Source organism: Ranitomeya variabilis, chromosome 7 (assembly GCF_051348905.1).
Source record: "Ranitomeya variabilis isolate aRanVar5 chromosome 7, aRanVar5.hap1, whole genome shotgun sequence".
In the NCBI taxonomy this organism is placed as follows: Eukaryota; Metazoa; Chordata; class Amphibia; order Anura; family Dendrobatidae; genus Ranitomeya; species Ranitomeya variabilis.
Window position 1 is genome coordinate 3,570,338 of NC_135238.1, and position 14,749 is coordinate 3,585,086.

A 14,749-nucleotide genomic window follows, 5' to 3' on the forward strand; every position below is an offset into this window, starting at 1 on the left:
AGAACTCTCACCATGTGAAGAACAGGCACAAGAACCAACCGGATGCCACGCTGAATCCCCTGCCCCACCACGGATGGGCAGAAACCCAGGATAGTGACCCCGCGGTCCGTCAGGTGAAGGAACTCTTGACGCAGGCTGGCTTGCACCCTGGCCCAGATGATCCACAAGAGACCCAACAGCTGTGGAAGGGGAGAAGCAAGCTGTTTATCCATGATGGCAAGTTGTGCAGGAGGAGCATCGACCCATGTACTCATGAATTGGTGTGGCAGATAGTGGTGCCAAGGCGAGATGCGCCCATGGTTCTGGGAGCCTACCATGATGGAGCCGGACACTTCGGATGGAAGAAGCTGGAGAAGCTGCTCCGAGGGAGGTTCTATTGGATTGGCATGAAGAGAACCATTGAGAAGTGGTGTCGGGAGTGTGGTCCATGTAGTCTGCGCAGGAAGGACCGTGACAGTCAACGGGCTCCCCTGCGGCCTATCATCACCAAACGGCCGCTCGAACTGGTCGCGCTGGACCATGTGAAGCTGACACCTAGCCGGTCGGGCTATATCTACGCCCTTACCATCGTGGACCACTCCAGGTTTTTGGTGGTTGTGCCTGTCAAGGATCTAACAGCTAGGACTGCAGCCAGGGCCTTCCAGCAGCACTTTTGTAGGCCCCATGGCTACCCAGAGAAAGTACTGACCGATCAGGGGCCTGCATTCGAAGCGGAAGTGTTCCAAGAATTCTGCCAGTTGTACGGGTGTAAGAATATCAGAACTACACCGTACCACCCTCAAACCAACGGGATGTGCGAGAAGATGAACCAGGTGGTAATTGATTTATTGAAGACCTTACCGGTGGAGGAACGGAACCTGTGGCCGACAAAGTTGCCTGACTTAGTGGATATGTACAATCACATCCCCGTAAGTTCCACCAACTGTACTCCAGCGTACCTGATGCGAGGAAGATCTAGTCGGTTACCCGTTGATCGGGACATGGGGGTCCTAGTACCCGAAGATACCTCGCCGGATGCGGATTGGGATGCAGAAAGGCAGCGAAGGTACCGCGAAGTACAAGAGTGTGTAGAAAGAAGTCTCGCCCAGGCTAGGCAGAAGCAAGAAAGGGACTACAACCAACACGCTCCTGCGATTCCCCTATCACCTGGTGAGCAAGTGCTTAAACGAAAGAGGAGGTTACACAAGCTCGATGACCAATGGGAAGCGGAACCGTATACCATCTTGCCATCCGACTTCGACAACACTAAGGTCTGTCTCATCAGCAAGGACAGAGGGGAGACCTCGGCAGCGGTATCCAGGGATCACCTTAAGGTCTGCCCCGATAAGTTGAAAGAGAGGGGCACGGCCCCAGAAATCTCCCCGCCGGTGGAAAAGGAGAAGGTGTTCCATACTGTCCTTGGTGACTTTCCCCAGTCCTGGACTCAGATAAACCAAGCCCTCGTGGTACCTGTTCTAACGTTTCCACAGCCGGACCCACCAGAAACAATGGTGGTACCAGAGCATCCGGCCCCGCAACCTCAACAAGCCTTACCTGAAGATGCCATGCCAACCGTTGAACCGGCAAATTCTCCCTCTGCTATCAGTGAACCTGCTGTACCCACTGTTGACAGCAGCAGCTCTGAGAGCCCCAACCTGCCAGTGCTACCCAGACTCACTAGAAGTGTAGTTAGAAGACAGTGCACTACACCAGCGGTAGCAAGCATAGCGGGCCCTGTTAGGCCAATAGCAACCCCTGCGCTGCGAAGGTCCACACGCAGCACTCAAAATAAAACTCCCCTCCGCTACAAACTTTGGAGGTATTAATAAGGGCTGCTCTTTAGTTAAGAATGTTTTTGTGTGTATTTTTGTTACAGGTTTTAAATGGACGGTGAATTGCTCAAAAACTTTCATAAGGGGGACCCCTTTGTTTACCCGGGGTCCCCGCTGTTTCAACCACTGAACTGAGAGTCATAAACTGTGCATGACCTAACTTTTGCAACGTTCAAGAATCCTCACCTCCCGTAAAGGGAAGCATTGTTATGTTCAATTGTTATGCTATTTCAAAAATTTGTGTGTTTTCTGTTAACATGTATTATTGTTCTTGTTTTCCCAGTCCCGGAGTACTGGATTTAACCGGGGGGGAGTGCAGCACCCCAGAGTCCTGGTTGTTGCAGTACTGTGGCTCCGCCACTATGGGGAGCTGTGGTACGTCTGATTGCACTAAAGGAGTTTCTCTGACCAGGTACACTCACACCACACTTCACACTCCGGCCACCAGGGGGGGTGGTCCTATCTAGTAGGCCACTCCTCACAACTCTGGTAAAACTGGGGGTTGGACAGGAAGACAGGGAGAAGTAGCTGGGAAGAGCTAGTGAGAGGACCTGTCAGGGATGGGATCCTGGCAGACTCCTCAGAGCAGAACTAACCAGTAAACAACGGGAATACAGAAAAGGAGAAATACCAGAAGGGGTCCTGCTGTTAGACCGAGGCAACATCCTTCTGAGGCGCAAACAGTCGGTGGCCGGAACGCCGAGCAAGTAAGAGACTTTAAGTACATTGCAAACCACGGCCGGACAGCTAATTACAGGTTGGCTGTCTCACTTAACACCTAAGCAGACAACGGAGGCAGCTGTGGGAGAGGGGCGACTCTAGGGTCCCGGAAGAACTCCAGGCCTACCCCGTCATACGGGTGCGTCCTACCATATCATCTGGAGGACGGAGAAAGAACAGTAGAGACAGAAAGAAACAGTTGTGAGGACTATCCCGGGAGCTCAGCAGGGAAGAACTACAACACACAGCGCTAGAAGGTAGATACTGATTCCCACCTGTAAGGAGGAACTCCTGATGTGTCGTTGGACCGGCCGGTCTCTGAAAACCCAGTTAACAGCGCTCTGGACTGAGGTCTCCAACATCTTCAGTAAAGAGGTAAAGAGACTGCAACCTGGTGTCCTCATTATTTACCGCGACCTGCACCGTTACAACACCACTTATTGCACCGGACGTCCCCCACTGACAGACAGGGCCACGGACCGGGTCTAGCCACCGTGACAACCCCAGGACTGAAACTCAGAGGCCCGGCTCCGGGTACCCCTCGGCCCTGTGGCGGTGTGGGGGCGCTCCACAAGAACTACTGCTTCATTCTTTTTGGTGGCCTAATTATAGGACGGATGTGAGAAAATATGTTTCTTCCTGTTTAACATGTGCACGGAACAAGACACCATGATTTTCTCCTCTAGGACTCCTTCAAGCTCTTCCAGTTCCATCCAGGACTTGGGGATCCATCTCAATAGATTTTATAGTGGGCCTACCTCCCTCAAAAGAAATGACTGTTATCCTTGTTGTGGTGGACTGGCTTACCAAGATGGCCCAGTTTAGTCCAACTAATGTGATTCCTACCACTGAACAATCCGCACAATTAATGGCCAAAGAGATATCTGGGCTGCATGGAATTCCTGACAGTGTCGTCTCTGATAGATAGATAGATTTAGTTTAGATCAAGATTTTGGAAATCCTTCTGTACAGCGTTAGGAGTGATTGTCAATTTGTCCACTGCCTTCCACCAACAACCAATGGCCAGACAGGGATCCCTCACTCATTGCATGAGCATTGTATCTAGCTATTTAGCCTTCTTCAGTCTCAAGACACTTGTTCTGAGAACTATCTTAGCTCGATTGTTCCCACTTCTCTATGGATTGCTGCAAGAACTTCTGCTGCTACCTGCTGTTTATTGCTATTGCTCCTCCGGCAACAGGATTCCAGCAGTGGCACACCAGTATCGTAATAGGAAACTAAAGCAGCGAGTGAGGGATACATGTGGCTTTAAGTACCGTAGGCCCAAACAGGATGCAGGATGGATTCCACAGGTTGAGAATCTGACATCTTAGTAAAGAGCCGTTTCAGAACACAACAGCAGCCTCCAATGGTAAGAAGTGGAATGGCAGCACAATATCAAGATGAACAATAGCAGCCATTAGTGGTTATTATTATTTAGTGGTTAAACTAAAGCAGGACAACCGGTATTCTGAGACATTTTCCTTGCTGGATAAGACCCAGTGCCTGACTGAGGGTGTAGGATGCTTCAGCAGCTGCAGCGCCTCTTCAATTTAACAAGTGAATGCACAATGGGCGCAACAAAACTGGGAAGGGGGAAAAAAGACAACTTTGTGGCCATCAACATGTGGGAGTCCCATGGGCCACTTACCAAATGGGATCGTAGCCTTTTATGAAGGTGCAACTAGCACAACTTGGCAGTCCGACTCACATATCATTTCTTTCCTTTTAGCTAAGAATGGGGCACTCAGCCAGTACTGCTCAGACACAGGCCTGTTTGACCCCCACTCTCCTTACAAAGACCACTCAGTGGGCCACATATTCCATACTATCTTCAGCAGTCTCATGCTCTTGTACTCTAACGAGGGCCCTCAGGAACTCAACACAGTCTTCCCACTGTGATTGCTTACTCTAGGCCCCAGGGGCATGATGGTCCCTGAGTTGGACACCTCCTGACTAGGCAAGATGGCCAGCGGTACTCCGACCTGGCTCATGTGATGACAATTGCAAACCAGCCTTGTGGTCCATATTCCTTCAGAAACTGGGTGCGTTCACCATTTTCCAGAAAAGGTGTCCACCAGGTGTTAACATAGACCTTGTGTCCGATTATCTCTCCCATTACAAAGCCAAAACCCTGCCTGCCATCACAGTGCATCATGGTACCTTGGGTCATCTGCCACACAAATTCTTCCCCACCAGAATGGTCTACTTGGGCCAGTACCCAAACTTCCCTCTCCTTTTTGCCTCCGATGACACCCGCAATCCATTCTGCCTCAGTGGCAAAAGACTTCCCCACAGGTGCAAGAGCGGGCTAAGGGACAGAAAGCCTGGGGTCCGGGTTGGGGATGAGTCATTTTGTGGCATTGGTGGACTACCCACCAGGCACTGAACCAACAGGGCTCTTATCCAAAGGCTAAAATGAGATGTAGGCCTCAGCTTCCGAATCAGAGTTGAAGAATTGGTTGACTTTCTCCACCAAGCTGCCCGATCTCGTCTCTTGCTCCATTAGGGCCATAAGCCTCCATCAGTCCCAGGTTGGTTATGCCATATCAAAGCCTGGTGTGCTCCACACAGGATCTTCAGTCCGTCAAGCTCACACACTGCTTCCTCATCAATTCACAACCCACAAATGGCACCACCTCTCTCATTGCCTGAGGCTCGTCATGGCTCTGTCTTTCACTAAGTGGGGTCTTCTGGCTGATCATCCATTTTTTGATCGCCTGCCTGTGTCCCTGGGTGACACCCTATTGGGCGGGTCTATTCCTTCCACTTTACTTTGCAGCAATGGCCACTCTCCGTGGTAGGCTTGGCATTGTTTTTTATTAGGGATGAGCAAAAAGCTTCGGATAACTCCTCATCTGAATAGCTATAGCGTTTACAGAATAGCTGCATCGGGAACCCAGATACCTGGAGCGCTCCTGATAATCAGGTGTACGGTGCCACAGCTGGATGTTGCGGCTTTGTGACAATCACAACACATGCATGGAGAGCCCGAGTGTTGTGACTGTCACACATCCACGACACATGCAGCTGTGGCGCTGAACAGCTGATTATCGGGAGCGCTTCAGGTATCCGGGTTCCCGATGCTGCTATTCGGTAAACGCTATAGCTATTCAAATAAGGAGTTATCCGAAGCCATTCGCTCATCCCTACTTTCTACCCTTTTGTTGTTTCTACACCCACGATGGGCGAGTCTCCTTGCTGTTCTTTGCCACTCGCTGCCATTTTCAGTTCTTGTTTGGCGCCATTTTGGACTGCACAACAGTCACCATCTTCCACGTAACTCGAGTCTTCCTGGCATCACTTTGCTCTTGCAGCAGTAACATTTGATCCTGCTGACTATGCCAAGTTTTACGTGGCATGAGGTGGTAGCAATGACGAGGCCATCGTTTCTTGTTCTCCGTCATGTTACATGACAATGGGTGTCCTGGCTGGGTGTGTGGACTTGTACCGTGAGGGTGCTATGACCATGCAGGCCGCATGCAACCAATGTTACTTGTTTGGAGGGAGACCACCAGTCAAAAATAAACTCTTTACTGAATGGCAACTTGCTAGGAGTTATATACAAGGGATAGCGGGTACAAAGACTTATGAAAGTTTCCTTTACAACTCAAATCATTTTCCACACTGTATCTTTCCTTAGTAGTTTTCTCCAGGGCTCTCTATATCCACTGTTCCACCCTACTTCAACACAACTCAGCTTTAATGTTATAGTCCTGATTAACAAGTGCCCTTTACATGTTTTGCGGCTGTGCATCCTCTTCCCCCTTCTGTGCCCTGGAACACCTGCTCGGGACCCTTTATTAGTCCCATGTACTCAATCCTGTTTAGGCCTATTACCTTCCAGTGTTATAAGCTCGGGTCTCGTGGCTTGGTGCCTCTCCTAGGACCCGTTTCTGGAAGGGAACATTTTGTTTTCCTTTCTCTTCGGTCTCCTCTCATTTAGGGTCATCGGAGAATGCGGTACTACTCTCCTTGAATCTTTAAGTCCACCCACTAAGCATTCCAGCCCTATCTGACTCTCTAAAAGGAACTTGTCACTTTCTATGTAACTCAGTCCCCAAACATTAACTCTAAATGTTCCTATGATGCAAGTACACATTACATCAAAATAACATTGTCACGTACCCGCTTCTCAGCATGTGACTTAGGTTAACCCTTGCAGGCGCAACCCATCTCCTCTCACTCAGTCCAGCTTTCAACCTCTGTCCTATGCTGTAGTGGGAACATAAATCACACCCCGACACAGTCCACACACCCTGATCATACACGCTGCCACCACTCACGGAACACACGGGCGATGAGTCCCGGAAATATTACTACTACTGTCTGCCAATCATAAGGATCACACAGTTTAAAGCTATGGATTCTTTAGAGCATCGAGGTTCAGACTTATTAAAGTTTTTTGCTTTAATAGAAAAGGTTCGGTGCTTACATTAAAAAGGGTATAAAAATATGGGAATAAAAAGTGGCCTACAAATATGCAAAAACAGTGATAAAATAAAGGGATAACTTACAGAAATATCGAACTTTGCATTCTGATTCTCTGTCCCTCGGGGAGGGAGAAATATGGAATGGATCACATCAGCTTCCAGGCTGCCCCCACATGTGAACATCTTTCTTTGTGTGTAGGCCTAATTTATAGAGTCAACCTGGAGGTCAGATTTCTAGACCAGCCTCTCAGGTTAATATTATAATTGCTGGTTTGTGACACTCCACCAATGGATATATTATTTCCTCTGAAACTCTTTGTATAACATTTCTCATAGATAGCATAAGGCTGTAATTTATATCTTTCTTCAAAAGAGCCAGAAGGTGTGAAACGTTTCCTCTTCCTGGTTCTTAGCAAGACCCCCTGGCGAGATTGGAGACAGGAGACTGCCTTCTCAAAATAACATATGCTTGACCCCCTGTGAGACCTGCAGTCTCAGGACAGATGTTAATTCTGCTAGTGATACATTCATACCTATACATATTTCACTACAAACGTGATTGGTGTCTTCACGGAAAGGAATGAGACATCAGCAGTCCATCTCCTTACATACTCACACCATATATCTGCAGTTAGTGATGTCAGGCCAGTGCCGTAATAATGAAATAAGTATCACAAATTGAAAAGACAATGCTTCATGATGCAGACATCCTGGTGTAAACCAACTGTAATGGCAAGCTACTAGAGTTCTGCAAACACAGGCACAAGCCTAGAGTAGACATGGTGTAAGGAGCTGCTGTGTTGTGAATTCTGCTCTTGGGCTCCCTCCGGTGGTTGTTGGTGGTAGTGCAGTTGTCTTGGGGTTGTAATCCAGGGCAGGTGTTTCTGCTGATTTACTAGGTATTTAGGTTTGCAGGATCCATGAGTCCTTGCCAGTTGTCCATTGTACTTGGAGGGATTGCATCTCTCTCTGGCTCTTCATGCCCTGCTGCCAATTCAGCTAAGATAAGTGTCTGTTTTTTTGTCTCTGTGCACACATGCAGTGTGCTTTGCAATTCAGTGCAATTCATTGTGTTTTTGTCCAGCTTAGACTTTGTTTGGATTTTTCAGTCATGCTGGATTCTCAGGAGATGCAGATATACGTTCTATGTCTTTAGTTAGATGTAGAATATTTTGTATTTTCTGCTGTGGATATTTTTAGGGTTTTAATACTGACCGCTTAGAATTCTGTCCTATCCTTTTCTATTTAGCTAGAAGTGCCTCTTTTGCAAATCCTGTTTTTCTGCCTGCGTGTGTCTTTCCTCTTATACTCACAGTCAATATTCGTGGGGGGCTGCCTATCCTTTGGGGTTCTGCTCTGAGGCAAGATAGAATTCCCATTTCCATCTATAGGGGTATTTAGTCCTCCGGCTGTGTCGAGGTGTCTAGGATGTGTTAGGTACACCCCACGGCTACTTCTAGTTGCGGTGTTAGTTTAGGGTTTGCGGTCAGTACAGGTACCACCTACTCCAGAGAAAGTCTCATGCTGCTCCTAGGCCACCGGATCATAACACTGCTGCTCCTTCCAGGGGATGAAAACAAAAAAGGAAAGACCAATGCATAAAAGATGTGCACACCTGCTAAGTAATGAAAAAAGGAATACAAACTTTATTCAATCAAAAAGGACACAAACACCAATATAAAATCAATTAAAAACATGGCAAAAACACCCTTCCCCATATATGGATAACAAAATAATTATCCTCTAAATAATGCTATATGCCAAAATACAGCAGACTACAACAAGAAAACCATGAGTTAATTAACATGTGATGCATGAGTCACAACCACAGAAATGCAAAAATGATCACTAGACATGCAAAAAATATATATGTGTAGTAGAATAATGATACCCGTCTGATATGACAACAAATGGGCGTCCCCAAATTTGTCATGGATAAATAACCACAGGCCATGTGGTGTAACACAATGAACACTAAATAGGTAAGCTGAAGCCTTATTAAAGTGCAGGGATATGCAGCCCAAAGATGTTTGAATAGCAAAGTGTGGAGTAATGGCTGGGACAAATGCCATATATAATTGCTTAACCCGGCAACAATAACAACCAGCCTACCCCATGCATAGTCCAGCCATAAGTGAGTGGACCCAGAGATGGACAAAGCCTGTGGATGCGCACAAGTATGCGATAGAAATCAAGCTGCAGGGTCACAAAGCTGCAAATAGCGAGGGGAAGAGTGTGGGAAGATCCCACGCGTATCGCTGCCCCTGGGCAGCGTCGTCAGGGAAAGTAACTTCCCAATGGTGGGTGTCCACCCTATATAGCGACGATAATGGAATAATTAAATACCGGTGTACGGCGTTCTTGCAACAGGACCGGAAGCCAGTGTAGAGCCCGGGAGCACAGGAGCAGAAATGAGAAGAGCGAGGAGAAGGATTGCGCATGCGCAACGAGTAAAGACTATATTGGGAGAATAATCAGGCATGGAAGCAAGCGCAGTGTGCGGCCGCACAGCTGATGGTAGAGCGCAGGCGTGGGACAAGGGCTGCTATAGAAGTGAGGAGATGGAGAAGGTGGGATGGGAAAAGGACCATAAGAATCGCATCAGTGTAGCCCAGATGAAGGCAAAAACGGCCCTACTGGTAGAAGTATGAGTGTGACGTCACAGAGATATAGAAAAAAGAAAGGGAGGGGAAGAAATGTTAAATAATAATATAATATTAATGAAGCGACAATGGGAAACAAAAGCCAATTACAAGAACATATATAACCACAGAAAAATATATATTAAAAAACGTCCATGATATAAAGAGCACATTTTTATCCCATTATATATACAAAAGACTGTATGAATAACAATATAATAGAGGATGGACTATACATCGAGAAAATGAGCGCCGCTGATAAGACTCACAGAGAATAAATGTAAAATAAATGCAGGACATGACCCTAATGCTACTTATGTCCTCCCCCAGCGAGCTCCTATTTGTGGGTAATTACACTTTGCAGGTTGTTATTACAGTAATTATGGCCTGATGAAGACACCGTTTCAAAGCGAAACGTGTACTAGATTCTTCAATAAGAGAAACGTCATTCTATGTTCATCCTCCTCACACTTCTGTAATCAGTGGTGCTCACTTACACTCTTCTTTCAAAGAGTAACGTCTACGTCCAGTCCTGTTACTAACATGACATTGTCTTTCTTTTCTTGTACACATTTAAGATGTAGACGAAAACTTAGGTGCATGCTCCTTCTTCCCTGCATCTACATGGCATTATTTCATTATTTTCCTTTTCTCTTTCTCTTGGGTCTTCACAATTATCCTTTTGGCTCATTTGTGATTACAGAAAACTAATAAGTATTGCTATTCACACAGATGTGGCCTCCCGGAGGAGACCCCACATAGTATATAACACGCGGTGGCCGCCTTATCGAGCCTCAGACAATGTTGCTATGTGCAGGCAATGCCCGAGGCTCAGACAAAGATGATACTACATCCCTGAGGACGATCTACCTTCTCTCTTGTGTGACCGGGGCTCTGCTTTGGTGTTGAAGTCTCTATTAATACGGTTGAGGGCCATGGGTCCTCGATGCTGTCACCTTCTCATTCATCGCTCTTTGGATTAGGTAGCAGAACTGATCATCAGAAACATCTTCCACAGAACTTGTGCAAGTGTTCTTTGTCCCACTAGAATAGACATAAACCTACACCAGTGGAAACAGGAGAACATACAGGCCAGGACCACTAGAACTTTCTCTTATTTATTCATCTGTTAATAATGATTCTTATCTGAATTTTCGATTATTATCAATGACTCCTTCACCAATGCCCATAATTATTAACATTTCCATCAACCACAATTAACTGTTCATTTCAGTTTCCCTGTAAATGTTCCTAGAAGAAAGTCTCCACTCTATCTTCTGTGGACTTACAGAGATCCCCCACTGCAGATCACAGCATGGAGGCGTAGTCGGCCCATCCACACTCATCAGCACCATCTCTGTGATGTCTTCTACACATCCATAGGATCAGAAACTGTGATATTGAGAGGTCCACAATATTAATTCCCTTCACTGAAGGCTTTGTCAAGGACTATCACTAGTCTACCCGACTAATATATGTGTTGCACAATTTACAGAACATTCTTGAGTCTCCATCAGCCGTAATGGGCTACTTGATGTCTGACCAGTGACCACTTATCTTAGGCCATAGCTGAGCTCAACATTCATTCTGTTCTAAGGGTATACCCTAAATCATGTCAACTCCAACACCAGGTGTCCACAACGTGACAAGGTTCACCCTCTTAGGTTTCTCTGACTTGTCCCTCTCAGTCCAGGTCATCTTACTGATCTTCCTTCTACTTGCCTTCATCACCTCACTGGTAGGTAATGGACTCATCGTCTTGGCCGTTACACTGGACCCTCATTTGCACACTCCCATGTATTTCTTTCTCAGGGGTCTATCAATACTTGAGCTCTGTTCCATTAATACCACAGTGCCCAAGACTTTGCAGATCTTCTTCTCATTGGACAGGACAATCTCTTTCATGGGTTGTGCCACTCAGATGTACATTTTCTCAGCTGTTGCGGTATCAGAATGCCTCTTCCTGACAGTAATGGCTTTTGACCGTTTTATGGCCATTTGTCACCCTCTTCGATACAGCTCAGTGATGACTGCACAGATCTGTTACCAGTTGGTTTTGGGCCCATGTTTGTTGGGGTTTCTGGTGCCCTTCATACATACCGGCACAATATTCAGTTTTCCGTTCTGTGGTTCTCATCAGGTTGCACATTTCTTCTGCGACATCCCTCCTCTTCTTCACATTGCTTGCACAAACACGTTCACCATTGAGCTCTATGTCTTCATTGTTTGTATGCTTGGAGCTGTGTTTCCCTTCATCTTAATCTTCATCTCATACATGAAGATCCTGAGCTCTATATTCCTCATCCACTCTGCTGAAGGACGTCAGAAGGCCCTGTCCACCTGCAGCTCCCATCTGGTCTCTGTGATTATCTTCTTCGGCACGGCCATGTATGTGCACCTTCGCCTTAGGACGCCATTTTCATCTTACAAAGACAGAATGACGGCGCTGTTCTACTGCGTCATCATCCCCACAATCAATCCCCTGATCTACAGCCTAAAGAACTCCGACATGAAGAAGGCACTGGGAAAACTCAATGAAAGAATCCAATTCTTTTTTGCCAAGGTGTAAACCATTGTCCAGTCCACCTACATCACTTATGGTATAAATCCAGATCACAGGATGACTCCAGATCTGTTGGCCTTTACTCAAAGTTCCCATTACCATGTAGACATCTAGTAATCTCAGATCAGAGATACTCCTGCGACTGCAGAACAGATATGGAGATATCCCAGTGTTTCCAGTGAATCGTGGCCCCAAAGGGTCAAACAAATCAAGGACTGACCACCCCTATTACTTTACAGGGACTGGAATGATCACATTGCGGCCAAATCTAGAGTTACGTTATTCCAGATGTGTCCACTAAATGTAGAACGTTTTATTCTAATACATATAGTCTTTATATCTTTATGTATCCATATCTAGAAATACATTACTTACAATGGTAAACGATATGAAACTCCAGCTCTGCTCATTATCTGATTAAATGTTTTATCTTGGAACTGAATATGCCCCATTTTGACAATTGAGGGCTGAAGGTGGCCCCTTTGTAACTCCGAATCTTTTAGAGAACTAATATATGTTTATCAAATGTGAAATAAGTAAAATGTAATTGTGTATGGAAATATCATGTTCCACCGGAGACATTCACCAATCACTGGTGACTTTCATGAATCACCACAGACCTTTCTCTTCTGCATCATAAACTAAGTATCAGTTGACCATATTGACGAAGCTTCAGACTTTTTTGTACTTTTGATTCCTTGGGTGGACTATGGAGGAACCCACTTCTAAGACAACCCATTATCTGGACATGACACCTTCTAGAATATAATGTATATAGATGTTCATGGATCTGTGTAGACCTTCATGAACTACTCTAGACATTTAAGGCTAATTTTAGACAATCGTGAATCTCTGTTCATGGGACACAACAGACCTTCATGGATCGTTGTTTATAGTCAAGGAGTGCGGTAAATAGTTCCTGATCATTGTGGACCTTCATGGATCCCTGCAGCCATTGACTCTCTGTATAAGTTCGCAGATCACTGTAGGCATCAGTGGATCATTGGAGATGTTCGTGGCTCACCATAAACATTCATTTACACCCGTAGGTGCTGCTGGCCCCATCCAGCACATAATATTCCCCATGATTACACCAGTTGTTATTGAAGCTTTTACGGCCTACAAATGATCTTTACAGATTCTCCAACTATCATGACTCAGGTACAGTCCTGGTCTCATGTGGGTCAGAGCGACATCTTGAGCCGTCATGTCTTAGGTGCCACTGCTCTCCCTATGGCTCTATAGGTTGTCTCTACTCCCTCTATACAGTGTCTTGTGAAAGTATTCAACCCCCCTTGGCTTTTGGCTAACTGAAAAATCCCTCTAAAATGTAACTTTTATTGGGTAAATATGTAAAATACAACCAACCAAATACAAGTGCATTAAAATGACAGTATAAGATTCAAAAGACCAGAGGAGCAGACCTATAACAGTAAGGGCTCCATCTAATGTCCTATCCTCACTATTTAACGTTGGAACACCAGCATATAGATGTAACCAAATCAAGATACTAATGACTGAAATCATATATATAAGTCCTATTGATGCAACTCCTCAAACGGCAGAATAATCAAGTATTAAAACCTTGAAGGTTTACAGCATAGCGCATGTTATCTCAGTGATTCCTAAAGTGGTGCTAGATGTAGATCCTCACACAACCCCACGGTGTGCCGATATAGGTGCACTGTCCCTCGCTGTAGATCTCACTGACAGCCTACCTATTTGGGGAGGTTGGCGCCCTAAGATGACGAGAAGTGACTCTCCCACCTGTGTGACGGCTCTCCCTAGGCTCCTATTCACACCCTGGCGAGGCGCAGAAAGTGAAAAAGAAGGTCTACAGTAGCCTGATGGGTGTATTGTTTCTGGTGACATGAACTCATTTGACAATGTCAGAATAACCCCCAATAGATGAAGATTGGAGCTAATCGTGTCGACAGCAGGGACAGTATGAACATTCACCCAGTGGAATCATACATACTCTATGTGCATTTGGTGGGTTGTATTTTATATATTTACCCAATAAAAGTTACATTTTAAAGGGATTTCTCAGTTAGGCCCCTTGGCTTTTTACCTATTATGCTACATTACAACTTGCCTGTAAATATGTTTTTAATCCGATTTGTGGGTGATACATCAGCACTAAATAGTCTAAGTTGGTGAAGTGTAGTGAGAAAAATATAGGCATGGATTAAGTATGTGATCAAACAACTAAAAATTGTTAGTGCATATGTATTCGCCCCTTTCGCAATGAAGCCCCTAAAATGTCTGTTGCAAGCAATGACCTTAATAAGTCACATTCTTGGTGACAGGACATCCCCCTGTGTGCAGTCTAAGCGTCACATGTCTGTTGTTATATACACTTTACCTTCTCTGAAAGGCCACAGATGCTGCAAAACCATTAACAAGAGGCACCACTAACCAAACACCATCATGAAGACAAAGGAGATCTCCAAACGCCACCATGGACACCAAGGAGATCTCAAAACACACACACATGAAGACCAAAGAGATCTATAAACAACACCATGAATACCAAGGAGATCTCCAAACACCATCATGAAGAACAAAGAGATCTCCAAA

General features: G+C 45.8%; 1 protein-coding gene across 1 annotated transcript; it reads left to right on the plus strand.

Annotated features, from left to right (window-relative positions):
* Nucleotides 1-11,218: 11,218 nt before the first annotated feature.
* On the plus strand, nt 11,219-12,175 carry LOC143785165 (olfactory receptor 5AN1-like). Its single transcript, XM_077273858.1, has one exon. It carries the CDS (start codon nt 11,219-11,221, stop codon nt 12,173-12,175), a length of 957 nt encoding a protein of 318 aa, XP_077129973.1.
* Nucleotides 12,176-14,749: the final 2,574 nt, after the last annotated feature.

Bases quoted from the DNA above. Each gene is read 5' to 3' on its own strand.
- LOC143785165 (XM_077273858.1), top strand. From the start codon at position 11,219: ATGTCAACTCCAACACCAGGTGTCCACAACGTGACAAGGTTCACCCTC.